This window comes from Salmo trutta, chromosome 21, assembly GCF_901001165.1.
Source record: "Salmo trutta chromosome 21, fSalTru1.1, whole genome shotgun sequence".
Taxonomy (NCBI): domain Eukaryota; kingdom Metazoa; phylum Chordata; class Actinopteri; order Salmoniformes; family Salmonidae; genus Salmo; species Salmo trutta.
Window position 1 is genome coordinate 19,257,364 of NC_042977.1, and position 27,795 is coordinate 19,285,158.

At 41.9% G+C, this 27,795-nt stretch overlaps 1 protein-coding gene across 3 annotated transcripts; it reads right to left on the minus strand.

Annotated features, from left to right (window-relative positions):
• Positions 1-527: 527 nt before the first annotated feature.
• LOC115156867 (integrin beta-1) lies at positions 528-27,284 on the minus strand. Of its 3 annotated transcripts, none has more exons than XM_029704652.1 (16): positions 26,964-27,284; positions 13,883-13,949; positions 13,335-13,420; positions 12,070-12,292; positions 11,554-11,724; positions 11,006-11,244; positions 8,118-8,273; positions 7,696-7,881; positions 7,357-7,497; positions 6,906-7,108; positions 6,456-6,694; positions 5,962-6,184; positions 4,179-4,414; positions 3,664-3,830; positions 2,384-2,467; positions 528-1,636 (listed from the first exon to the last, which is right to left on the minus strand). In XM_029704652.1, exons 2-15 carry the CDS (start codon positions 13,947-13,949, stop codon positions 2,390-2,392), a joined length of 2,415 nt encoding a protein of 804 aa, XP_029560512.1. In that variant the 5' UTR covers positions 26,964-27,284; the 3' UTR covers positions 528-1,636; positions 2,384-2,389. The 3 variants fall into 3 exon arrangements, with proteins under 3 accessions (XP_029560512.1, XP_029560513.1, XP_029560514.1); XM_029704653.1 differs by lacking the exon at positions 26,964-27,284 and adding an exon at positions 26,715-26,733; XM_029704654.1 differs by lacking the exon at positions 2,384-2,467 and having other exon boundaries at positions 26,964-27,281.
• Positions 27,285-27,795: the final 511 nt, after the last annotated feature.

The following is a 27,795-nucleotide window of genomic DNA, read 5'->3' on the forward strand; positions in this document are numbered from 1 at the left end:
CAGAAAGACCCACTAAACGTCAGACCTCTTTTGCAAGGGAGACGGTTTAATAACACAACAGAAAACAACTAATTTCAACCATTGGGCATTCTCCCAACCTATATTGGAGCCGAGCTTCCAACTCCTGATACCAATGTTCAAACCCACTGTATACACCAACTGTGTCCTGTGGAATGGCCTTGTTCCCCTCCTCCTAGCTACAGTGGCAGTGCTGATGCCATATGACTCAAGTATCTACAAATGCTCATCACTCATTAGGCAGTGCAGCATCTGAAAACAGTGGCAGCTGTATTTCTGTTGTTCAGATCAGGAGACACTATCCTGAGATTTATCCGGAGTTGGAAAATACATCAATTGGCAAAAATAAGCGGTGAAATACATCTGTTAAACTGCAGAAAACATGTGGGCAGCATAAGATGAGCAGTGAGTTGAAAGCCTAGGCCAAAGTGAGCCAAACATTCCTTGGCATCTTTCTAACAAAAAGAAAGCAAGGACAATAATGAACACACATGCAGCATGTAACAATGTTGGGGTAATTTGTTTTGGAACTTTAATAAATAATTTCAGAAATAAAGTAATGCAAAATGTGATGAAATAAAAAGGCACTTTAAAAACAGTGTTGAGATTGTGTTCTTACAACTAAGTGGGATGTTTGAAATTCTACAAAGATCTGAATGACATCACTCCCTTAACACTGATCTTTAACTGAAATGTAGTCACCATTATTCAATGGAAGAGTTTGATTACACCATCTAAATTAGAAGAGAATTATTTAACAGTAAAGAAAAACACTGAGGATACAGGTCAAGTAATAAACCATTCAGAACCCCATTCAGAACTCAATTTCTGTAACTGAAGCAAGACACTTAAAATAAGGCATATTGTTTGCAAACAAGGCAGTGAGTTCTGTAATATTTGGCATCGCTATTAATTAAGAGTTTAATAGGGACCTGAGTTCTTTAAAACTAAACAATTTAAACCTGGAGCCCATAATACTACTAATGTACATTAATGTCATTATTTATAAAGATTTACAAATATCATGACAATATCTTTAAAAAATAAACATTTAAATTGATTGTTCAGGTTGAAGAATAAATTGATTAACATACCTTTGCTTCCCGCCCTTTTCTGTGACTAAAATATGGCTTTACACAGAATTTCCTACAAACTGTACACATTACAATTTACTGCTGCCCTAATGGCCAGCTATCGCTACGTATCTTGTCCCATATCGACATCCAATTTCACCCTCAAAAACAGAAAGAATGGCTCCACGGTTCTATGAAAGGCACAACCACACCTTCAATGACCTTGCCAGTCCTGTGGCAAAAATAAAGTCAGTTTTAAAACATTCCGCCAAGTTCCACAAAAAAAGTAAAAACCCAAGTTTATACATACTGTACAATTTTTCAATTCAAACAATGCATAGGAAAAAAACTGTTAGTAAAACATACTGAAATAGTGGCAAAATGCACTGCTATCATTTGGTGACTACAAAACAAACCGTGAACATAAACCCCCCCAATATTATTTTGCATACAGTGTTGTAATGACAGAGGATGCTCCATCATTTTCCCTCGTATTTTGGATTGACAACTGTTGTTACAGCACTCTTGTAGATGGGATTCTCACCCTGCAAAAGACAAGTAAAAAGAGAGTGAGAAAAAGAGTAATCATGGCTACATTGTCTTTGTCCCAAATGGCAGCCTAGTCCCTATTTTTTTTTATTTTAACCAGACAGACAGACAGACACAGAGACAGAGACAGAGACAGAGACAGAGACAGAGACACAGACAGACATAGCACTACTTTTGACCAGGGCCCATAGGTGCCATTTGGAATGTAGTCCAAAAAGAGAATCATTCGGTTAGAACCACTTCAAATATCAAATTGTTCGGTTAAAATGAATTCCAGAGCAGCACGTCTCCATTTGGACAACGCGATTTTCAACATTTCAATAGGGACTTGCAAACAAAGCAGTCACCTGTCCTATAATCTAGTATGTTAATGGAGCACACAACAACATGCAGTTAAATACATGTTAAACCTTAACCCATTTAAAATAAGGCAGCGTGAATTGGATGGTGAGCTATAGACCACTGTAGTTTAAAAAATATATTTATCCCGTTTTATTAAGTGATTCATTTCTTAGACAAATGTGTTCTTCAGGTTGCCTCAGACTGTACCAGAAACTTTAAACTCGCTACTGAAAAGAGAAAACGGTTATTTTACAGCTTTTGCTTTTAAGAAGTTTTTTTCTTAATGAAAATATATCAGTGAAAAAGGTGGAAGAAAAGATGCAAAACTGAATCACAAAACACTTAAAGGGGAAAGTAAAGTACATGCAGGAAAAGGGAAAAGAGAGAGAGGTAATACAAACGTAGACTTATAGAACCACGCCTTTACGCCCATAGCTTGGATTCTGGAACTTATTTATAGGGCTCTTGTATATAGGATTCTCTTGCTACGGTTGACAATGAGACAGACAGGGGTCAGAGAAAAGAAGAACAAGAAAGAGCATGAAAAGAAAGTAAGCAGTAAAAGATGACAGGATGGAGGGAGTAATGGTTGAGGGACAAAGAAAGCAGAAAAGGGTTACCAACTAGCGGTCTATCCATCATTCAGAATACAAACATATCCAACCCCAATGTTTTAGCAATAGCCATGCTCTTGAGAATGAGGTCGAGTCCCAAATAGCACCCTATTCCATTTATAGTGCACTACCACTACTTTTGACCAGTACCACCATTTTTGACCAGGGCCCACGGGGGCACTCGTCAAAGGTAGTGCACTATTTAGGGAATACGGAGCCATTTGGGACTCAACCAGAGGCTATATTCTCTCTCAGCTGTGCAATTTCTCAGCACACAAGTGCTCTGTCATTCTACTATAAACATGAAATACTGTTGCTATGACTTTGAGCACACTGAGCAGCTGGATTGAGCTTTCTTCTGTTGGTGACCAAGCACACCCTCTCACTCAGCTTCATTGCCTATTATGGGCATGAAGTACTGATGAGTGGACAGATAGTGGCAGCACTCCTAGCCTAGCCAGCAAAATGCCCATAGATGAAAGGCCACTCCCTCAGTGAATGAAGTCTGTCTCAGGCTGAGCAGCGTGACAGAGCCAGGTTTCTGTGCTGCCATTGTTGGCACAAAACAGAAAACAGGAGATGTAGCCAAAGAGATAGCCAAGGCACAAATATAACGGTTGGTTTTCGCACAGATAACCAAGGCAATGAAGTGCATGTCTTCAGATAGGCGTAAAAGGAATGCTGGATGAATGAGCTCTGTAATCACAAGCAGTAAGCCCTCATACATACATATATATATATATATATATATATATATATATATATATATATACACACACACACGTTAGTTAATTTTGGACAGAAAGTCATCTCCCATTTCAAGAGTAGACCAGGGGCCGTATGCATCCAGTGTCTCTGAATAGGAGTGCTGATCTAGAGTCAGGCCCCCCTGTCCATGCAATCTTATTCATTGTGATCTAAAGGCAAAACTGATCCTAGATCAGCACACCTACTCAGAGACACTTTATGAATGCAACCCCAGATATCTGAACAGTGAAAAGAATATAAAAGTTAATATTCTTATTTGAAAGCCGGCTGTGCTGGTGTGATCCAACAGGATGCCTTACCGTGTCCCATTTGGCGTTCATCTTTTCCTTCTCGAACTTGGCGAACTCTCTGCGGTCGTGGATGATCATGAGCAGCTTCCAGATGAGCAGTAGGGCCAGGCCAATGAGCACAATGCCCGCCACCACGCCAGCCACGATGGGGATGATGTCAGGGCCCGCTGGGCACTCTGGAGCACAGCAGGGAACACACATGGCAACATTATGCATTTACAGTTAATCATATACAATGGACTATGTACTTGTGTTTTGAAAGGCGTCCGCCAAATAAAATGTATAATTATAGGCCTACACTTTGGCTCTGTCCCAAATGGCACCCTATTCCCTTCGTAGTGCACTACGTCATTTTGTAGTGCACTACTTTTGACCAGAGATTATAGGGGCCCTGGTTAAAAGGTGTCATTAGGGACACGGCCTGTAAAATGCCATACAGACGAAGTCATTAGGGCAGGCTATTCCTAAAATGGATGATCAAAGATATTTGCTCCTCAGTGGTGCAGCACCAGCCATCCACTCACCCAGAGTCTCGACCACATAGACCTCCCTCATTGTGTCGTTCCTGACGGCGTAGGTGTAGTAGAACCAGCAGTCGTTGGCGTCCCTCTCCTTACAGTGGGATAGGGGGTAGGATTGGTCAGCTGGCTGGGGCAGCTTGTCCCGGTCCTTCACTCTGATCAGGTTGAAATAGGTGCAGTCCCTCTGACACGTGTCCTTCTTCTCTCCAGTCTCAAAGGCCCGGCACTGAACACACTCCCTTTTAGAGAGGACAACAACATGGTCAGGCTATGGCCATACAGATAGGTATTAAGACGAATAAAAACTGATTTATCATTGTCTTTATTCTTTATTTACAATATCGTCTTAAACAAGTTTTTTCCCCAGGTTATACAGTGCCTTCGGAAAGTATTCAGACCCCTTGACCTTTTCCACATTTTGTTAGGTTACAGCCTTACTCTAAAATGTATGGCCCTCAATCTACACACACAATACCCCATAATGACGAAGCAAAAATATTTTTGGGACATTTCTGCTGATTTATAAAAGAAAATAATTGTATCATATTACATAAGTATTCAGACCTTTTACTCAGTACTTTCCTAAATCACCGTTGGCAGCGATTACAGATTAGTCTTCTTCGGTATGACGCTACAAGCTTGGCACACCTGTATTTGGGGAGTTTGTCCCATTCTGCTCTGCAGATCCTCTCAAGTTCTGTCAGGTTGGAAGGGGAGAGTCACTGCACAGATATTTTCAAGTCTCTCTGTTCGATCGGGTTCAGATCCGGGTTCTGGCTGGGCCACTCAAGGACATTTAGAGACTTGTCCCGAAGCCACTCCTGCGTTGTCTTGCCTGTGTGCTTAGGGTCTGTTTGAAGGTGAACCTTCGCCCCAGTCTGAGGTCTTGAGCGCTCTGGAACAGGTTTTCATTAAGGACCTCTGTACATCTTTGCCTCAATCTTGACTAGTCTTCCAGTCCCTGCTGCTGAAAAACATCCCCACAGCATGATGCTGCCACCACCATCCTTCACCGTAGGGATGGTGCCAGGTTTCCTCCAGACGTGACGCTTGGCATTCAGGCCAAAAAGTTCAATCTTGGTTTCATTAGACCAGAGAATCTTGTTTCTCATGGTCAGAGTCTAGGTGCCTTTTGGCAAACTCGAAGTGGACAGTCATGTGCCTTCTACTGAGGAGTGGCTTCTGTCTGGCCACTCTGCCATAAAGGCCTGATTGGTGGAGTGCTGCAGAGATGGTTGTCCATTCCATTTAAGAATGATGGAGGCCACTGTGTTCTTGGGGACCTTCAATGCTGCAGAAATGTTTTGGTACCCTTCCCCAGATCTGTGCATCGACACAATCCTGTCTCGGAGCTCTACGGACAATTCCTTCGACTTCAAGGCTTGGTTTTTGCTCTGACATGCACTGTCAACGGTGGGACCTTATATAGACAGGTGTGTGCATTTCCAAATCATGTCCAATCAATTGAATTTACCACAGGTGGACTCCCATCAAGTTGTAGAAACAGGATGCACCGGAGCTCAATTTCAAGTCTCCTAGCAAAGGGACTGAATACTTATGTAAATAAGGTATTTCTAAAAACCTGTTTTTGCTTTGTCATTATGGGGTATTGTGTGTAGGTTGATGAGGAATTATTTTTATTTAATCAATTTTAGAATAAGGCTGTAATGTAACAATGTGGAAAACGTAAATAGGTCTGAATACTTTCCAAAGGCACTGTACAAATCCACAAGTCCCTGTCAGCATTGTGGGTGGGAGATAAGAGATAAAGAGACGATGTGCTCACTTGTGCTCAGCGCAGACACCGGGGCAAGTGGGGCAGATCTCACAGGTGGGGCCCTGGAACTTGGGGTTGGTGCACTTGCAGACACCACACTCGCAGGTGCCCCGGCCATTACATATCTGCTTGTTGGCTGCTAGGCAGGTGGAGGTGTCCAGGGAACAGTCGCAGGCGCTGCCCGTGTAGTTGGCATCGCAGATACACACCCTGCACTCACAACGCCCATGTCCTAGTAGAGGGGAGGAGAAATTAAGAGATTGAATCTATGCTGGGCCTACACAACGCAGCCATTCATTTTGAAGAATCATCCAACTAAAACATTTTCTTTCAGTAGGCCATGGCTGAGGAAAGAGGTGGAGAAAATGGAGGATCCATGATATGCTGTACATTTTAAAAACACGGTCTTTCAGTAGTTTATTCTATAGATGTTACAGTACGCAGCAGTGTCGAATGAATACAATATGTCTACGAAAACCAAGAGGGCCAGCCACGGGTCCTACCTCCACAGAGTTTGTTGTTGGAGCGGTCACAGTTGAAGTTGTCACACTCGCAGAATTTCCCGCTGTACCGTTCCTCAGGGTTCTCCCTCTTCTTACACTCACAAGTTCCACACACACAGTCTCCATTGTTGCTGCAGATGTCTGTACCATTGTCCTTCCGACAGTTACCGTCCAGGTCGTCTGTCCTCACCTCGTCTGTGCTGCACTCACACAGTCTGCCGATACGTCCATCGTTGCACCTGAGCCAAAGCAAGATCGTATTCATTAGTGCACATGGAAGCAAAAAATGTCACTGTGGAAATCGAAAACAAGCATTTCTTATTGTAGTCCCTTTGTCCTTTTTCTTCCGTATGGATCCTAGTGAATATGACCTGTATAGTTTCAGAAGAACATTATGGTAATTCACACCTGAAAATCAGAACCCAAACCAGTGTTTTATGTTGTGCCTACCTGCAGGCTCCACACTCAAAGGTACCGTTGCCATTGTGGCAGATCTTGCTGAGAGGTTCTCCACCTTTGGAACATTCACATTCGCAGATGAAGTTGAGGACGATCTCCACATCCTCATTGAAACCCAGCGGCTTGATCCTAATGGTCTCTGACTTGCCTTTAGATGGACACTTCTGGGACTCGATGGTAATGTCAAAGGACACCTAGGAGATAGGATGATAGAAGGCATTAGTAAACTCCTGGAGACTGGTCTTGAGAAAGACCTCTGAGCTGAAACGTTGAGTAACGGTCAAATATATTCCCTCTTGTTTTTCCAATAGTAAACCCCTAAAAATGTCTTGGATGGTTTACACATTTTTCTAGATGCATTACATTGACAAATGTAAATTCTCCACCCCTATTTCAATAGAGACCTGACCACCAAGGAAAGGCAGCGCTCGCTCTTACTTACCTCATCTCCAATGGAGATGTTAGAGCACTTCCTTCCGTTCTCTCCCGTACCAACCACGCCATTCTTGCAGATGGACTTGTATTTTATGGACACACCATCAGGCACCTTGTTGTTCTCCAGAATGACTTCAGATGAAAGAGACTACCAAACACAGAGAATGTTAACCAAATGTGTCAATATAAAAAAAAAAAAACAGGTAAAAAGTACTATACTATTGGGAATAGGGTGCCATTTGGGACAGATACCAGGTATTGATTTTCTGCACAGTAATTATTAGCTTCACATCAAAACAGCCATTCCAAGTCAAAGCTGGTGTCATAGCGAGGGGGTTAAACTCACATTGTAAGAATCGATAATGAGCTTGATGACGTTGCTGGAGTTGGAGGACAGGGTTCCTACTGCTGACTTGGGGATGAGATTCTTCAGTTCCTTGTAAACAGGCTGGAATTCCTCAGTAACTGCAAAAATAGTCTGAATGTTGTTGTCGCTCAGTTTCTGGACCAAATGGGCAATGGAGGGATAGTCCTGTCAATTGAAAAGAAATGCAAGATGAAAATGTCAAAACAAACATCCAACCATCCATACCACGGAGACATGAGCCAGTCACAGCATGTTATACCATATATGATAACCTTATTGTCCGTTCACATGGAAATTCATTTTGTGAGGTCAGCACACAAAATAAATAAACTATAATGCAACAAATGCAATACAAAATGTCTGGAAGGTACAGAGTATATATTATACAGAGAAACTCTTACGTAGTAATGGCTCATGGTGTACATGTTGTTTTCCAGATGACACTTTCCATCGTTGGGCAGAACGATGCCGCCCAGTTTGCCGTCTCCAGCAAAGTGGAAGCCAGCGTCAGTGGAGAACACCAGCAGACGAGTGACGTTCCTCCAGCCAATGGCATCCTGCAGGGGGAGGGACAGAAACAAATACAACCAATTAGAGCTCTCGAAAAATAAATTATCCAAAATATAGCAAAATTCTTTGTTGTAATGCTTTGCACTAGGGCTAAACCAATTTAGTTGACTGGTTGCTTGTTTGGTCGATAGGCTGTTGGTCGACCAAGATCGTTTTAGTCGAGCAGTAGCAAACAAATGTATAAACAAATCATGGTGTAAAAGACACCTGTCTGATGGACTGATCCATTGGTATTTGGTATTTTATTAGGATCCCCATTAGCTGTTGCAAAAGCAGCAGCTACACTTCCTGGGGTCCACACAAAACATCAGACAAGAACAGCTCAAGGACAGAACTACATACATTTTTAAAAAGGCACATGTAGCCTACATATCAATTAATACACACAAACTATCTAGGTCAAATAGGGGAGAGGTGTTGTGCTGTGAGGTGTTGCTTTATCTGTTTTTTGAAACCAGGTTTGCTGTTTATTTGAGCAATATGAAATAGAAGTTCCATGCAATAAGGGCTCTATATAATACTGTACGTTTTCTTGAATTTGTTCTGGATTTGGGGACTATGAAAAGACCCCTGGTGGCATGTCTGGTGGGATAAGTGTGTAAGTTGACTATGCAAACAATTTGGGATTTTCAACACATTAACATTTCTTATAAGAATAAGTGATGCAGTCTCCTCAACTCTTAGCCAAGAGAGACTGGCATGCATAGTATTTATACGCCCTCTGATTACAAATAAGAGCAAAACGTGCAGCTCTGTTCTGGGCCAGCTGCAGCTTAAGTAGGTCTTTCCTTGCAGCACTGGACCACACGACTGGACAATAATCAACATTAGACAAAACTAGAGCCTGCAGAACTTGCTTTTTGGAGTGTGGTGGCCGTGGGGATGGCACAGTCCATCGGTGTAAGACATTTGCTACTGAAATTGAAATGGTTATATTATGTAAAAACAATGGTGCAAAATAATATTATTTTATAACAAATGCGCTTTCTCCCGCGTTGGACAGAGGTCGCTGTCCGCGGTTCTGAAACAGCGCACTGTTAAATTGACGCCTTTTCCTAGACCATGTTGCAATGAGCATAATAGCAAAGTTAACCAGCATATTGGTGTGGAGAACAATGCGGGGGAGACAGCAGCGGAGTTAGGAGACAAACAGCCCTTACCTTAATTGTCTAAGAAAATTGTGGAGGAACCAACTTAATTGGGTCTATAAATCAATAGCCTAACTGTAATGTGCCTGGCTTTATAAATCATCATATCTACAGAAATAAGACTGATCCTGATTCTGTTGCCTGTGTGATTAATAACCTACTGATTCCGTGCGCATCAAGCCTCAGGCAACCACGTGTCGGATAAAAAAAGTACACAAATTCGGCTGTTTTTAATCTTTGTTATGCTGTAATAAAGGCTTTACACTTGTTTTCCATTAGACCAGCCTCTCTGGTATTATTTAGAATTGATTCAGTGTTTACACTGTTCTAAATTGTCAGAATTTGTATTTCTAATAATGACCCTCATTTTCTTTATCTTCTTTCTATTATTATAATAATCATCATTATAATAATTATTAGTAGGCTTAGTATAGTATCCTTGTATAACCACCATTGAGCTGTAGGCCTAAGAGCACATCCTGTTTAGTCTTACTTAGGCCTATATTTTAATACTTACATAGGCTACTGTATCAATCAATAATGTATTAGTTCATGTTATCACAGCATAGGAGTCATTCATGATTTGAAATGCAATCAAGCATTTTAGTTTCAAAATAAAATAAAGCGACCATTGAAAAATTAGCGTAAACAATAAATAGGCCTAAACCGTTCCATTTCGCAAATTGCATTCACGAATGATTGCGACTGTTTTGTCTTTGCTGTAATGAAAGGCTGTACAAAAAAAACTTTACAACAGACTCTCTGGTGCGCTTATTTATTTAATGTTGTTTACAGTCAAAAAACATATTGTAATCTAACAGCACCTGTTTGGCACACATAATACGCACGCAGCGCTTGCTCCTCACCTTTTTCCTTGATTGCCAGTATTTTCCACAACTAGTCAAATTTATTCCACACATCTGACTTCCCCTTTACCTCCTGAGCAACCAGTAAATATTCCCCAGTTTCAAATGTTGCAGCTTCAGCAACACGGGCAGTGTGATACACACTGTTGGTGTTCTGTGGTCACTACAGCAGGGAGGAGAGAGAGACAATGGGTGCTAGTCACAGTCACTCGCAGTTTTGTTTTAACACAGCGCAGCAAGTCCGAGCCAGGTCCAGCACAATCAAATCAATTGCGGTCGGACTCCCGCTAGTCATTTGTGTGTCTTAATTATTTAATCAAACAGTTCGCTTAAAGCATCAGACAAGCTCAGTGCCTATAGTTGATTTGATTAAATAGGATGCGTCTATATATGTTCAAATTTTTAACCAACCGATTGGTCAAACGAACAGTTAACGTTTTTTGGGTACAGCCCTACTTTCCACTGGATGGTATTATTTCAATCATTAACCATTCTAGCCGATTTGGAACATTTCTGTACTTCTGGGCTGGTATAAAGAGTCTTCTATTAGAAGTGCTGATCTAGGATCAGGTCCCCCCTATCCATGTAATCTTATTTAACTTCATCCGTAGTACTACTGATTGATCCTAGATCAGTAGTACTACTCTGCGCTTTATGAATACAGGCCCTTAACGGAGACTAGCACACTTAGCCCAGGTCACTCACCCCACAGACCGCCACCTGCATGATGGCATCAAAGCCTCCCTCAGGCGAGTCCAGGTTTCCAGAGATCTGCTGCTTGCTGACCAAGCTGTTGAACTTCTGCCCATTCTCGGTCAACCTGAGCACATTCTTATAGCTGAAGGGGCTGGTGCAGTTCTCATTGCTCGTGCAGGGGTTCAACAGCCTGGCTGGGGTGGTGCTGATGTAGGGCATCACAGTCTTCTCCACAAATGAGCCGAAACCTGGTTAGGAAAACTCAAGGTTTAGAAAGAGCTGGCAGAGGAGGCAGAAATGGGTAGCATCTGGCTGTAGCTAAGGAGGAAGGACAGGAGTCGGGAAACCAAGATCTAACATCCAAAGACAGGCTAGCGGCAGGGGGGGGCAGGAGAGAAACATTGAGGAGTCGTCTTCCCCGGCTGATAACCCTGTACCTGGCCTAGATACAGGCAGAGATGCCCATCAAGTAACTACCTATCTGTATAAAGAAGACCTTTTATAGACGGTCGAAGAGTTGTTTTACTTTGAAAGTTTTAAAGTTGAATGTGTCTTACCAATCCTAAAGTCTGACGTGATCTCCTGCATCTCACGCATCAGGTCAGTCCCCAGGTTCTTGACGTTCTCCAAATCATCTTTCATGGAGAAGGATAGGTCCATCAAGTAGTAGAGGTCGATGGGGTAGTCCTCTGCCCGCTTGAACTTCAGCTTAAATGTCTGGGCCTCACCTGCATGATGGAAATAGAATAGAATGGAACAGATTCAGAGAACATGATGACTTCATTATTCCGGATGATACAAACAGCAACAGGATTCTGACTGACAATTTAGATATAGCCATCAATGACGGCATGTTAATGGAAAGTTCAAGAAATATTTAATATCCTAGCATATCCTGCTAGATGGTATCATATAGCTACATGGCCGGGCAGGGCCAGTATTCACAAAACCTCTTATTAGAGTAGGATTGCTGATCTAGGATCAGTTCCTCAATGTCCATCTAATCTTTTTCATTTTGCCTTACAAGATAACTCCTGACCTGCGCTGCTATAGGATCAGATGTAACTCTTTACCGGATCGGAGGTTGAGGCTGAGTTTCTGGGGCTGGATCTGAGTGATCTGGTCAGGCTTTAGCTTCTCGGCCACGTCCTTCTTGCGGTTGGTGACAGGCTTGTCCTTGTCAATGGAGATACTGCCCCGGGGGTTCTCGATCTTGGCCTTACTGCAGCCCTTCGTTATCAGGGACTTCAGCTCATCACACCGGGCTGACTTAGACTCTCCCTGCTTCAGGAAGTCCTGCACAGAGAAAGAAAACACGTTGTCATTAGCGATGACAAATACCCCAAACTTTATTTATTTATTGACTTTTCACAATAGTTATCATAGATACAGAAGTACACGGTATGCCTTTCAAGACTGGCCCTTGACTAGAAGTGCCCTGGAGGTTTGGATTTTAATGAGTTCTGTCCTCTAGCTATTTAACATTACCCTGCATGTGCAAGCTATCTGAACACTTGCTCTGCATCCCTAATGGAACCCTATATAGTACACTACTTTTGACCATGGCCCATAGGACTCTGGTCTAAAGTAGTGCACTATGTAGGGAATAGGGCAAATTTGGGGCACAGAAAATAGGCCATTCTCCATCGGGAACAGGCAAAGTTTAGATTGGATGCACATGATTTCTCACAAGGCACTGCAGTGGTTTGCCACAGACAATGTGCCAAGTCTGAATAGAAATAGTACTATGCCTGGCGTCATTCTTAAAAAGGGTATTTTTCTGAATCAAACCATTACACATCATTTTATAATGGGCATTATTGCTAAAGAAATATGTCAGTTTTTGTTTCTGTTTCATCAGTGTTGAACGAATTTGGTGTTGCTCATTGAGAGTGGTAAACAGGTCGACTGCACTAAGTTCTTCAGCAGCCTGCATTGTTGACCTTTGATAAAGAACAGGCATGCATCCCACATGGCACCCTATTCCTTATATAGTGCACTACATTTGACAAGGCCCCGGTCAAAAGTAGTGCACTGTGTAGGGAATAGGGTGCCATTTGGGACACAACCCCAGGCAAGATATGACAGGAAGCGTCAGGGTGAGTTATGTTCTGTAACGTGACTCACAACGGCTCTGCATTACAATACTCTTGAGTTGTCTGCACCCCCCCCATACCATTTCACAGCAAGCCCTCTAACTGGTATTGGAATGATATCTCTGCCATTGTTAACCTCTAAATACAAACACTGTTGCGGTAACTGCTTCTAGTTCGATAAGTCGAAACATTCTGCCCCTGTGAGCGTGTGCACTCAAACAACTATCAAAAGACACACTTACAGCGTCTGTACACCATCCACATTTCTCTGCGACCTGGATGCATTCCCCACATGATTGTGCATTTGCCTTGATGCAATCACTGCCCTCTGAAAGGAAGAAGCAATACTTCGTAAGAAACAGCCATAACTATTTGTCAAGAGGCAGCATTCAGAAAGTTTGCGTCATAAATGGCACCCGATTCCCCATCTAGTGCACTACTATGGTCTACTATGGTCAAAAAGTAGTGCATTACATTGTAAATAAGGTTCATTTGGGATGCAGAAATGATTTAAAGCTGCCTCTCTAGCTGGCTCAACATGGAATTTCATTTATTCCAATATATTCCATTGAGAGCCATGCTGCTGGAGCCAGGCAGCTGTAGACAATTTCTTGAATACACAACATCCTCCCATTAGGACAACCGGCCTCCTCAAACCATAATGCAATCCTGAAATTAACTGCCACACCATCATGATCTGAAGAATATGCATCAAAGAGCAACAAAGATAAGTCAAAAGAGCAGACAAAACAGCAAGATGTAGAACATTGTGTGTCTCAAATGACCTTACCTTGCTGTGCACTGCAGAAACATAGGATTCCTAATAATGTTGCTATAGAAAGTAGCTTCAGATCCATCTGAAAGGAGACAAAACAGACAGTGGATTAATTCACATGGATTGAGTGAAGCACATATCATATTCTAAAAGCAAGAAGCCACAAAGGGCTGTAACGGAAAACATATCGCGATATAGGTATAAAAAGACTCTTTGGTCTTACAAACCTGCTGTATGTAAAACATTGTGTGCTATAGCTTGGAAAATAAATATATGTCTCTGGATGACAACATAATGTTTGTTTTCCTAAAGAAGTTAAATATGCGTCATGTTTTGTTTCCTTGCCAAGATACTAAACAAGTATCGTGATACTGGCATCTTCCCAGCCCTACAAAAGGACCTCTTTATAAGTTTCAGTGTAGAATATGCATGTCAGTGGTTATGAAGCTGTGGTAAAGCATTTGATGGAGGGTTTTAAGTGCGAGTACATGTTGCACGGTGAGAACATCTAGATACGTTTCCTGTATGTGACCAAATCTAACTTTTGGTTAGGCCTATATCAATAGGGTGTTTTGAGAAGTGTGCAATGCATTCAGCACAACACGAACAAAGCAAGTTCATTTCATGTAGGGATAGACGGCTGCTGTTGAAGCACGCCAAAGGTAGTCAGGGACAGGAATATCTAGTCCGGTAATCTTCAGATAAGGACCTACACACCCCAGAGAAACACAGGACAGGAGTCAAAGTCCTTGCTTTAAGTGTGTTCATCAGCACTTGAAGGAAGACATTGTTCGAGCTGCTGCAGATTAATCACGTTTAACATAAATAGGAAACTAATGTAGCACTCAGAACACTCTACCAACAACTACCACCAGTCACTCAACAGAAAACCCAACAAAAAACTATTATGGACAAGAAGAAAAATAAATGAATCAGCAGCTGAATTCTTTATCATTTTTGTTACAACACCTTGGAAACATGGTGGCCAACATTCACATTGGGCTAACCCCTATACAGAGAAGATCTGGGGCCTTATTCAACATTCACATTGGGCTAACCCCTATACAGAGAAGATCTGGGGCCTTATTCATAAGCATTGCCTAAATTTCACACCAAATATCTGCGTGCGCCAAAAGTATTGCACTATATAGCGAATCGGGTGGCACTTGGAACACATTTCTTGACAAGACCACTGTTTCCTAACACAGAGCAGAGAATGGAGAGGTGTGGGTCTTCTACTCCCATATATGGTCCGGCAGCTACATGCCTCCCCAAAGTCCACCTCCTCGCTTGCTCTCCCAGTGACACATTTCCTCTGACGGGCTGGATCCTGCCCAGTTCTCCTCTCACTTATGAAGTCAGCCCCTCTCTCTCTCTCTCAATTTCTCTACCTCTCTCAGCCCGGTAAAAGACACAAAGAATGACGGAGAGAGTCTGCCTTGCCAACAATACTTGGTTAAAGAGAGTCAGAGAGCAGAAACAGCCTTATTGGGTATCGTATACTGTAGCATTACCCACTTAACAAATATCTCAAAAGTACACAGTACTGTATTTCTTTTCTTGATAAAATGATCAGCAGGGGCAGTATTTGAGGGAGTTGTCTCTGGAACAGATTCCACATGTAGTTGTACACAAGCATGCACAAACTACCTCAGGCATTTGCGTAAGTGAACACATCCTTTCCTACAGTGCCTTCAGAAAATATTCAGACCCTCAACTTTTTCCACAGTTACATTACAGCCTATTCTAAAATTGATTAAATCCCCCCCCCCCCAATCTACACACAATACCCCATAATGAATAAGCAAAAACTATTTTTAGAAAATGTTTCTAATTTATATTTTTTTAAATATGTAAAAAAATGAACTTACATACACTACTGTTCAAAAGTTGAGACACTTAGAAATGTCCTTGTTTTTGAAAGAAAAGCATTTTTTTTGTCCATTAAAATAACATCAAATTGATCAGAAATACAGTATAGACATTGTTAATGATGTAAATGACTATTGTAGCTGGAAACGGCAGAATTTTTATGGTATCTTTCATAGGCGTACAGAGGTCCATTATCAGCAACTATCACTCCTGTGTTCCAACGGCACGTTGTGTTAGCTAATCCAAGTTTATCATTTTAAAAGGCTAATTTATCATTACAAAACCCTTTTGCCATTATGTTTGCACAGCTGAAAACTGTTGTTCAGCTTAAAGAAGCAATAAAACAAGGCCAGCATCCCAGTCACCTCTTCACTGTTGAAGTTGAGACTGGTGTTTTTAGCGGGTACTATTTAATGAAGCTGCCAGTTGGACTTGTGAGGCGTCTGTTTCTCAAACTAGACACTAATGCACTTGTCCTCTTGCTCAGTTGTGCACCGGGGCCTCCCACTCGTCTTTCTATTCTAGTACACAGCGGTTTACGAGATCTTCAGTTTCTTGGAGATTTCTCACATGGAATAGCCTTTATTTCTCAGAACAAGAATAGACTGACGAGTTTCAGAAGAAAATATTTTTTTCTGGTCATTTTGAGCCTGTAATCGAACCCACAAATGCTGATATTACAGATACTCAACTAGTCTAAAGGCCAGTTTTATTGCTCCTTTAAGCTGAACAACAGTTTTCAGCTGTGCTAACATATTTGCAAAAGGGTTTTCGAATGATAAATTAGCCTTTTAAAATGATCAACTTGGATTAGCTAACACAATGTGCCATTGGAACACAGGAGTGATAGTTGCTGATAATGGGCCTCTGTACGCCTATGTAGATATTCCATTAAAAAAATCTGCCGTTTCCAGCTACAATAGTCTTTTATAACATTAACAAGGTCTACACTGTATTTCTGATCAATTGGATGTTATTTTAAAAATAGGCAAAAAAAATAGCTTTTCTTTCAAAAACAAGGACATTTATAAGTGACCCCAAACTTTTGAACGGTACTGTAAGTATTCAGACCCTTTACTCAGTACTTTGTTGAAACCCCTTTGGCAGCGATTACAGCCTCGAGTATTCTAGGGTATGACGCTACAAGCTTTGCATACCTGTATTTGGGGAGTTTCTCCCATTCTTCTCTGCAGATCCTTTCAAGCTCTGCCAGGTTGGATGGAGAGCATTGCTGCACAGCTATTTTCAGGTCTCTCCAGAGATGTTCGATCGGGTTCAAGTCCGGCTCCTGCTGGGCCACTCAAGGACATTCAGAGACTTGTCCTGAAGCCACTCCTGTGTTGTCTTGGCTGTGTGCTTAGGGTTGTTGTCCCGTTGGAATGTGAATCTTCGCCTCAGTCGGAGGTCCTGAGCGCTCTGGAGCAGGTTTTCCATCAAGGATCTCTGTACTTTGCTCCATTCAAGTTTCCCTCGATCTTGACTAGTCTCCCCGTCCCTGCCACTGAAAAACATCCCCACAGCATGATGCTGCCACCACCATGCTTCACCGTAGGGATGGTGCCAGGTTTCCTCCAGACGTAGCGCTTGGCATTCAGGCCATGGAGTTCAATCTTGGTTTCATCAGACCAAATAATCTTGTTTCATATGGTCCGAGAGGCTCAAGGTTCCTTTTGGCAAACTCCAAGCGGGCTGTCATGTGCCTTTTACTGAGGAGTGGCTTCCGTCTGGCCACTCTACCGTAAAGGCCTGATTGGTGGAGTGCTGCAGAGATGGTTGTCCTTCTGGAAGGTTCTCCCATCTCCACAGAGGAACTCTAGTGCTCTGTCAGAGTGACCATCAGGTTCTTGGTCACCTCCTTGATCAAGGCCCCTCTCCTCCGATTGCTCAGTTTGGCTGGGCGGCTAGCTCTAAGAAGAGTCTTGGTGGTTCCAAACTTCTTCAATTTAAGAATGATGGAGGCCATTGTTCTTGGGAACCTTCAATGCTGCAGACATTTTTTTGTACCCTTCCCAAGATCTGTGCCTCGACACAATCCTGTCTCGGAGGTCTACGGACAATTCTTTCGACCTTATATAGACAGGTGTGCCTTTCCAAATCCTGTCCAATCAATTGTATTTACCATAGGTGTTCTCCAATCAAGTTGTAGAAACATCTCAAGGATGATCAATGGAAACAGGATGCATCTGAGCTCAACTTCGAGTCTCATAGCAAAGGGACTGAATACTTATGTAAATAAGGTATGTTATTTATTTTTAATACATTTGAAAAAATGTCTAACAACCTGCTTTCGCTTTGTCATTATGGGGTATTGTGTGTAGATTGCTGAGGATTTGTATTTATTTAATCCATTTTAGAGTAAGGCTACAATGTAAGAAAATGGGTAAGGTTCAAGGTATGTAAAAGTAACCCATCCCGTGGGGGTACTGGCCAGGCCATCTCTAATTTGAAGGCCACCAAAGAGCTTCAGTGATAACCATATTTGTGAGTGAGAGAGTAAGAGACAGAAAGCTGCCTGGAAATCTTCCCACTGTCACAACTGATTTTAGCAGTCACATCCAAGATGTGAAATAAAAGGTAGAAAAAGGTACAAGAGGAGCCCGTCTAGACGTAGCCTACATCTAAAGAGAGACACCAGGGTCATATTCACTTGTAGACACTTAACAGAAGAAAATGGACTGAAACATGGAAGGACTACCTGAAAGTGTCCAATAAGAAACTCACATTTTCGTTTGTTGTGCATTAGTAACGAATACGATCCAGTTGAACATGATGCAACACAAATAGCAGCAATCTAACCATCCAGACCCCCACAACATTCCTGGACAGCGTCTTGGTTTACAGCTCAGGGTATCATCCTCTACAAAGCACCAAACTGGAAGGGGTTGACTGATCTAGGCGACATCCTAAATGGCACCCTCTTCCCTATATAGTGCACTACTTTTGGCCAGGGCCAATGTTTCAAAACGGTTACTTTTTCTCTCAGCTCCTCATTGAAATTTGTAGGATTGCAGGAAATTGGCTTATAAATTCAAAATAATTATGTACCTACACCACCAAGATGGGGCCACTAAAATCCAGCCGTGCACATGGGCTGACCGCCCCCTTCGCAATGCCCCCTGCCACACCCAGCACCTAAGCCCCCTTTTTATCCAGAAGAAACATTGGTAGCCTAGGCTAAAGGCATCAGCATTCGTCAGTTTGGCTGACACATAGCCAAACTCTGCTAGAGTGAACCGAACAAGCTTGCTTGCATACTCCCTTAAAAAGAACTTCCCTTGAAGAAAGAAGCGGCACTAGTACTGTTTGTCCATTGTGAGACGCAGTAGCTAGTATAAACTTCCTCAAAATAGTCAGAATTAAGATAACTCAAGAAATCTGTCATTAATTTTGACATTTTTGCAGAAGACATCTTAGTCATGCAATTTTATATCTAACTAAGATGTTTGAAGTATTTTTCAATTAAAAAATGTGCTTGAAAATGAGTCGTCTCTGGTTGAATGACAAAGATTGTTGAAGAATCCCTACTGTTGACCAATTACCGACAAAGGAGCGTAGACTTCGGCTACTGACTTCAGCTTGCCTCCATGTGTGCCCGGACAGCCGAAAAACCCTCACCAATGTGCAAAAAGAACACAAGTCACAAAATGTCATAATATATGCACAAACTCTTCTGAACTGTTTCTGCTTGGAAGCATGCGGACGCCTTAAAATCTACACCGGATTGCCTAACATGGAAGAACTGGTACTGTGAAACCTGACTAACACAGCTAAAAGAGACAATACTGCCAATTGAGCAACATTTTCTGGAATTTTGTGTGTGTGTGTCTAAACCACCTGGATGTCAGTTAAGTTTGAGAGGGAATTGAATCTAGGCCCAAGAGTCACCAGATGTCTTTGGCTACATCAAAATACACACAATCGAACAGTATCCAATCTGATTTGTAAAACTGCATCCAGAGCCTACTTTCTAAGGGTGTGCTGCTGTCTGCTGTGGTGGTAAGCCTTTCCCAGGGTGCATCCCAAATGTCACCCTATTCCATATATAGTGCACAACTTTTGAACAGGGCTTATAGGGCTCCGGTTCGAAAGTAGTGCACGCAGCCCCAGTCAACGGTCGGGAAAATCCATTCTCTTAGCATGGAAAACCATGACTCATCTTGGCTGAGGACTAGATCATGGGAAAGGGAATATCCATTTTCTAAAAACAGTATATCAGTCATGGGACACAATCAGTGATCTGTGTAGGGATGAAATAACCCATGTCTACTTTAAGAGATGACAACAGGGGGAAATGTGATGAGAAGTGTCAATTTCATGCCCTTTGCAGCTACAATTTGCTTGAATCTTTGCTCAAACTACTACTATAATGAAAAAACCTGTACAATCCTCAAAGAATTTCAGGGATTTTAAGGTGACGTTTCTGAATCTGTTGCTTTGCAACTGTGAACAGAGGCTGTCTGTCATGGCATGTTTAAGAGCATAATATTTATATTGGTGTGAAAAACTCAATGGCGAATCATGGCTTTGTATGGTCAGGTTCAGAGAGAGAGAGAGAGCGCAGTAACTGTTGCAGTCGGCAGAACTATCCTTCAGACCCCACCCCACGCACATTGTTTTTTTGTCCTGGTACTACACAACTGATTCAAATAACCAACTCTTCAAGCTTTGATGATTTGAATCAGCTGTGTAGTACTAGGGCAAATACCAAAACGTGCACACGGGGGGGGGGGGGGGGGGGGGCAGGACTTAGTTTGGTAAACCCTGCTTTAGGCTACTGACTGTCAGTGAAAAATATAAGGTCTACTGAAGACCTAGGTTAGCAGGTAAAGAACATCACATTAAGGTCATTTAGCAGACACTCTTATCCAGAGCGACTTAGACTCAACTAAGATAGGGAAGACAACCACATCTCAGTCACTGCAATGCAAACCGAACCACATCTCAGTCACTGCAATGCAAACCGAACTCAAGAAATAACTACATTATATTACCACAGTCTACCACTGACCAAACAAATTGTTTTCTGTAGGTCTTAAAGGGTACCTAGGGAGAACACTAGAGGTAACCCAATCCCCTAAACCGTTGTTACAGTCTGCTGCCGGTCATTGGATGCAGAAAGGTCATATTGAAGACAGGGTGGTTTCATCTACAGCCTGGCTGAAAGAAGTACGCATCGGGGCCAGAAATATTATCTCGCTCTGTGATGTAAATTCATCAAACGGTCCATTGCAGACACATCTAGTTGCCCTGTGAAGAGAATCTGTCCCTTATGCATGTAAGCATAAGGCTCCACCCACTCACCAGCCTTGGGAGTGACATTCTTGACATTCCTATGCAAAACAGACAGTAGAAAATGAGTAAGAATATCTCCATAAAACTCTTTCCTACTGCTTACTTGACTGGGTCACTGTCAGAGTCTGCTGAGTTGTGTAAGAATGGCCTGGTTTTGAATCTAAAAACAGTCTGTAGGTTTCCAGCATAATGGACACATCATGGAAGCTTCAGGCACACACACTCAGGTCGCTACGTGTGTACTTGACTCAATGCAGAATGTGTCAACATCTCTGCTAGTCTGCTGTACAAAAGTCGACAAACTGCCTGCACTCCAAAATTGTATAGAGATATGTAATTGTTTAGAAAAAGTTATTTGCATTATGGATGCTAAAGTAAGAAAACGCATAGGTTAAGATGCATGTCAATACCTCACCAATATACGCAAGATGTTGAGCAAACATCAAACCTAGGCCTAATGTTTGCTCAAGGGGCAGCTAAAAAAGGGAGCATATTGCAGTCATTTGTAATGATTAACACAATCCTGTTTAGAGAGGGGGAGACAGTACAAGGCCTAACACCTATCCACTGAGTCAGTTGGTTGTGTTTATGGAAGGTTTCATCTTGTTGCTAAGTGGTCGCTAAACTGTTTGAGCTGCCTCCGGTGATATAGAAAAAGACAGACCACACCAGTATGGTGCACACATCTCACAGCCTCACTCACCTCGCTGGTTAACCACATGAAACCACCATCGTCGATAGACCACTTTAGGCTGCACACAAATAGGGACGTGTACAAAATAAGCACATTTCTATAGTACTCCTTATGTCGATTAACGTGTAAAATACATTTGCGTGTGCATTTGAATCAAAATATTATCAACCCGTTCAATGAGTGAATGGTGGGGTATGAATGATAACCCCACATTGTTTGTTCTAGATTAGCGGTCTGGTTGTCCCTCGATAAGGTGCACGGACACTCAACCCCCACTCTCCTTGTCAACTCCCACCTGCTGGCGTAAGTCACAGTGCACTCTCACCCCCCCGCCCCTTCTCTCTTTCTCTCCCTCTGTGCATTAGCTCTCATAGCAGAAAATGAATACATTTCCTTGAAGCTGCAGTATGTAACATTTTGGGTGACCTGACCAAATGCACATAGAAATCTGAGTTATAGATCTGCCAATGTCATCAAAAGCAAGTATAAGAAGCGGCAGATGTGTTCTATGTGCGCCATTTCTATGCTTTCCGTTCTTCAGTTCCGATTTTAATACACCAGCTTCAAACAGCTGAAGATGCAACATTTTTGGTAATTGAAAATATATTTCACAGCTGTTTAGATGGTGTAATGATTCTCTACACTTTGCATTGCTTGTTTTGTCACAAACTGAATTTAAGCAAACAATTAGAATTTTAGCAACCAGGAAAAGGCTGAGTTATTTCTGCATATTGCACCTTTAATTCAACTGCTGTGTATGCTGCTCTCCCTTAACAGCACTGTGTGGATGGATCAGGAAGAGCATTGGGTAGTACAAGGGAATACTGAGGAAACACAACCTAAACTGAGGAATTCCTGCTTAATCCAATGAATTTGTTTATGTGTTTTCACAGGGGGCGTCTACAAGCCAGTAGGCTACTCAATGGTGTGAACAAGAGCTGCCTTCTTGACATGATCTGAGCCATAATGTATCTAGCGTCTCAGAGTAGGAGTGCTGATCAGGGACCAGCCACCCATCCATGAAAGCTATTCATTGTGGTGTAAAAGACAAAACTGATCCTAGATCATCACTCTTACTCTGAGACAGTCAATAGTATACATACAGCCTGTTACAATTATAATATTTTTTATTTTATTTAACCTTTGCTTAACTAGGCAAGTCAGTTAAGAACAAATTCTTATTTACAATGACAGGCTAGGAACAGTTGGTTAACTGTCTTGTTCAGGTGCAGAACGACAGATTCATACCTTGTCAGCTCGGGGATTCGATCTAGCAACCTTTCGGTTACTGGCCCAAGCTCTAACCGCTAGGCTACCTGCCGCCTAAATATATTACTTACAACAAACATGTGTAACTCCTCTCAGAAAAGGAGGTGGGGGTAGGTCTTGATCGTGATCTCAGATCGTACCCAGAGAACACATTCCAACTTAGTCATGTTCCAGATCCAGAACACATAGGAGTTAAAACACATAAAATGACTAATGCAAACTTCCCCCATGAGGGTCTAGGGCCAGGCCTATCCATTCTAGTCGACAGGCCTGAGGGGTCTACTCATTTGAGCCTGCAATGTGACTCATATCTGACTAGCAAGCCTGAACAACATGCCATTGAATCAGTACTGGCCAGTCATCCGTTGAATCCGTCGGATAACTCAGGGGGTCGTATGTATCAAGCATCTCACAATAGGTGTGCTGACTTAGGATCAGTCTAGAATTTTAAAATCACAATGAACAACAATGGACAGGGGGAGCTGATCCTAGCACTCCTACTCTGAGACGTTTGACCCCATGACAGATTAGTCATATAGCCTACTACAGTATGATATTATTCGGACACTCCTAGTGTAACGTCCCAAATGTTACCCTACTCCCTTATAGTGCACTACTTTTGACCAGAGACCATATTGCACTACTTTTTAAGTAGTGTACTATCGAGGGAATAGGGTGCCAGTTGGGACACAAACCTAGGCTAGCCCGGTGCGATTGTTGCTGTTGAAGGGATCGTTTGGGAATTTGGCAATGAAGGATGAATTTTTCTTTCCCAGAATCAGATTAACACTTGGATACCATTTTTATGAATTAAGTTGCCAACTAGCATTAGCGCAATGACTGGAAGTCTATGGGAACAGCTAGAATGCCAGCTGTTCCTGTAGACTTCCAGTCAATGCGCTAATGCTATTTAGCATTGGTTTACAAAACTACCTCTAAGTCCAGTATGAACAAAGTTCGTCATAAAAATGGTAGCGTAGCACCCCGTATTATGGGTATATTCAACAGCGTTTAAAAAATATATTACCTTCAACAGTGTTATCTTGTGATCAAGTCATCAATGTTCTGTGATTGGTGTCGTAAAAAAGTTAGCAAATAGCATGTTTGACATTTCAGTGTAAATACTACTACTGGTAACTTTTTGATAAGCAGTTTAGCAAAAAATAATATGTCCTGTATTATCGGCATACGGTCCCTTCTATTTTGTTAAATTATAAGATATTTTCGTTTTGTTCAACAACAAAAAAAGAGACCAACCTCATCTCCAAAGTGTTTACTAGATAGTTGACTAGCCTTCTGGTAAAAAAAGATTGCTTGCCTGTCAACGTTTCATTGCGTAGCCCGGTGCGCCCTCCTGTAGCCTCTTAAAAATGGTTCTTCGCCAACATCTTATTCAGTGTTGTAACCAAATAAATGACTCATTATTTGTTTTACAGATTAATCTTATGTTTTGAGAAAACAGTTTAATACTAACATAAATGAGTATGAGTAATTTAGGTAAAAAGTTGGATATTAAATTGTGTGGTCTGTCGCACAGCCTAATTTTACAATATACAGCACGTCCCACAAAAATGTGTGTGTATATATATATATATATAGACTTTTTTGAAAACTCTCAAAACCTAACTTAACTTACATAAACTGTGGTCAGCTAGCCTGAAGGGTGTCTTTAGTCACAAAAAGTACCATTACTTTCCAGGCCATTTAAACGTTGAGCTCAAGGTGATTTATTCCTCCAACCTCTAGAGAGTGTCCGATGTTGGGGGAAAATTAGCTAACCATGAGTTCATCTGACCTAAGTAGATAAAGGGCGTTAATGCTAAAATCCTGAACTATCCCTTTAAGTCCTAACAACGTAACTAACAGAAGGCAATGTATGAACATATGACTAAGTCACTTCGGATAAAGCTTCTGCTAAATGGCATATATTGTATTATATAGGGAAGGGAAGTGACTCATTGGGTCAGCCCAACACCACTTCTACCCTGTTGTCTGTGTGCTATTATGAAGCATCTGAAGTGACTGAACTTATGTAATTACCACTGTGTGTGTGTGTGTGTGTGTGTGTGTGTGCGTGCAGGCGCAAGATAAAACGCAAGAGGGGGTTCACTCCTTGACTCCTGCCCTTGAGACAGTAATGCTATGTCATTAAACATTCTAGGTCTATGATATCAGACAGGATCTCCTAATCAACAACTCATTTCACCCCAATTATCTGACTAAGGCCATTAAACGAAGACACTTTAATCCTTAAAATAAGAAATTGACAAGAATGGCTCAGTCAGACAGCAAATAGCAATTTGGATTGGTGTCGGTGCTTAAGGCGTCTGCATGCTTCCTATCCGAAACGGTTCGGAACAATTAGTGCAAATATTCTGATGACATTTTGTAGCTTTTTTGTTCGTTTTGGTCTTCGGCACGGGGTTTTTCGGCTGTTCGTGAACACAAGCCGAAAGTCTGTTCCCGAAGTCTACGCCCCTTTGTTGGTGATTGGTCAACAGCAGGGATTCGGCAATCAAGTGTTTGTCATTCAAGAGATTAATCATTTTCATGCCAATATTTTCACTTGAGAAATAGTTATATATAAAATTGCGTGACTAAGATCGTAGACTAAAAACGTCAACTCAAGAAATATGTCATTAAATATCTTAGATTAATTCTGACTATTTTGAAGAAGTGTGTACTTGCTACAGTGTCTCAAGATGGACAAACGGTACCATTGACACCTTTTTCTCATTTGTCAAGCTAAGGTCTTTTAAGGGAGTATGCGAGCACACTCGATTGGTTAACCTAAGGCACCAGCCGAACCGAAGCATGCGGAAGGCTGTACACAGCTTAACAAATCATTCTGCGCTTTCGCCTTCTTTGCTGAAGAACGCAGCCTCTGGCTACACTGTTCTTACAGGAAGTGATTATAAAGGCAGGACCTATCTTGTCAGTCTCAATGCACACAGTCAACTCAACTACATAATGAGTGTAGTACACATGACCTAAATGGCACCCTATTCCTTATGTAGACCTCTACTACCCCATAGGCCTTGGCCAAAAGTAATACACTGAATAGGGAATAGGATGACATTTGAAACATGACAAAAATACTAGCTAACCACTCACAACACATACGTCTCTGGATTGAATCAATGCTAAATGGTGAACCACAGTTTACACACACGCACACAGGTATTTTTTGTTGAAACTGAGTTACCATTTGAAGACATACATCCGATTCTCTATATCAAAGGCTGCTGTGAGACACTCCCAAATAAAGTTATAGTTATTTGATACAAACTACCGTTTAAGCATCTGTGAAATGATATTAGAAATATACGTACATAGACCACCACGGTCCATTTTAGACTAAACGTTACCCCAGGGAGAGACACTCGGTGGCCAAGAGCCCAGGCCTTCCAACCAATCCCCTTTGGACAATGGAGGCAAATGTTACAATGTTTGTAACAACTCTTGACACGATATATTTCCACTTCAAAAAACGTTAAGTTACATCATGGCATAGGGGGCTACATTTTATAGTAGACTAATGTAAAATGTCAGCTTCAAATTTCAGCTATGGTAACGAAGGAAGGCCTGCTCTGATATCTTGTCTTCTACATTCCCTCCAGACAGTGGACGACAATGGGGGACAAACAAACAATGTCTACCAATCAAAATGCGTCAAAATGTAATGATACGGACCTAAAACTGAACAATGTTGTAATTTACCTTGGCAGGCTACAGATAAACACAAAAAAATGCCGATGTAAGCCAATTTGATACGAGTGAATTCACATAGCCATTCGGTTTTTCGTCGCCCCATCCGGCCGCCGCTATCCCCACCCAAAGTTCCCCAACTCATTCCTCATCATACCCTTTGTCGAATCCCTTGAACATTTCAGTAGCCTATACAATCTTGGCATAGCCTAACCAGATATGCTGGACAATCATTTGAGAAAATAAAGTATAGAATCTTACCTTGACTCGTGTTTTTGTCTTTGTTTATAATTTCAGAGCAGCATTTACTGAGAAGGAAAAAAAGTATCCCGTGCGCTTTTTCTAGAGAAAAAAAACGGTTATTCACGAAAGTAAATACCGCAAAGTGTCAGTGATGTGCCTTATCCTTTTAAAATTATGCTTGCCCCGTTCAAGATACAAAAAAAGTCGAGGAAAAGCAGAATGTAAATTATTTTACTAGGGGCAGCTCGCCCGAACACGTTACAATAGATCCTCAGTCTAGGGCGAAATATTTTTTCCTTCAACAAAGTGGACGACGAATTACAGTCACTTCTTCTTGTCTAGGACCGCCCACACAGGAAATACCGACTCCACTTGGAGGGCAATGGAGCAGACCTGTGAACCCTTCTATTCCTAAATAACATTACTGACCCTGACCACTTCATACACACACACATTCAGATTCCTACTTGCCATTCAAAACCCTAACCATTAACCTAGCCCTAACCCTAATCCCAAAACCTATCCTTAACCCTAAAAGTAAACACCCTAGGAATAGCCTTTTTCCAGCAAAATGTCCCCAGTTGGTAAAAAAAATTAATAATTGACTATTCTTGTGGGGAGTTCAGGTCCTCACAAGTAAAGTTAAACATGTCCACACACACACATTATTTTTTTTACATTTTAGTCATTTAGCAGACACTCTTATCCAGAGCGACTTACAGTAGTGAATGCATACATTTAATTTCATGCATTTCTTTTTTTTTTGTACTGGCCCCCCGTGGGAATCGAACCCACAACCCTGGCATTGCACACACCATGCTGGCATTGCAATAGAGCCACAGGGAGGAGA

Bases quoted from the DNA above. Each gene is read 5' to 3' on its own strand.
- LOC115156867 (XM_029704652.1), bottom strand. From the start codon at position 13,949: ATGGATCTGAAGCTACTTTCTATAGCAACATTATTAGGAATCCTATGT. The intron at 6,185-6,455 runs GTAGGACCCGTG...CCCCTCTACTAG, and splicing joins CAACAACAAACTCTGTGGAG to GACATGGGCGTTGTGAGTGC. The intron at 4,415-5,961 runs GTGAGCACATCG...CCTCTCTAAAAG, and splicing joins GGTGTCTGCGCTGAGCACAA to GGAGTGTGTTCAGTGCCGGG.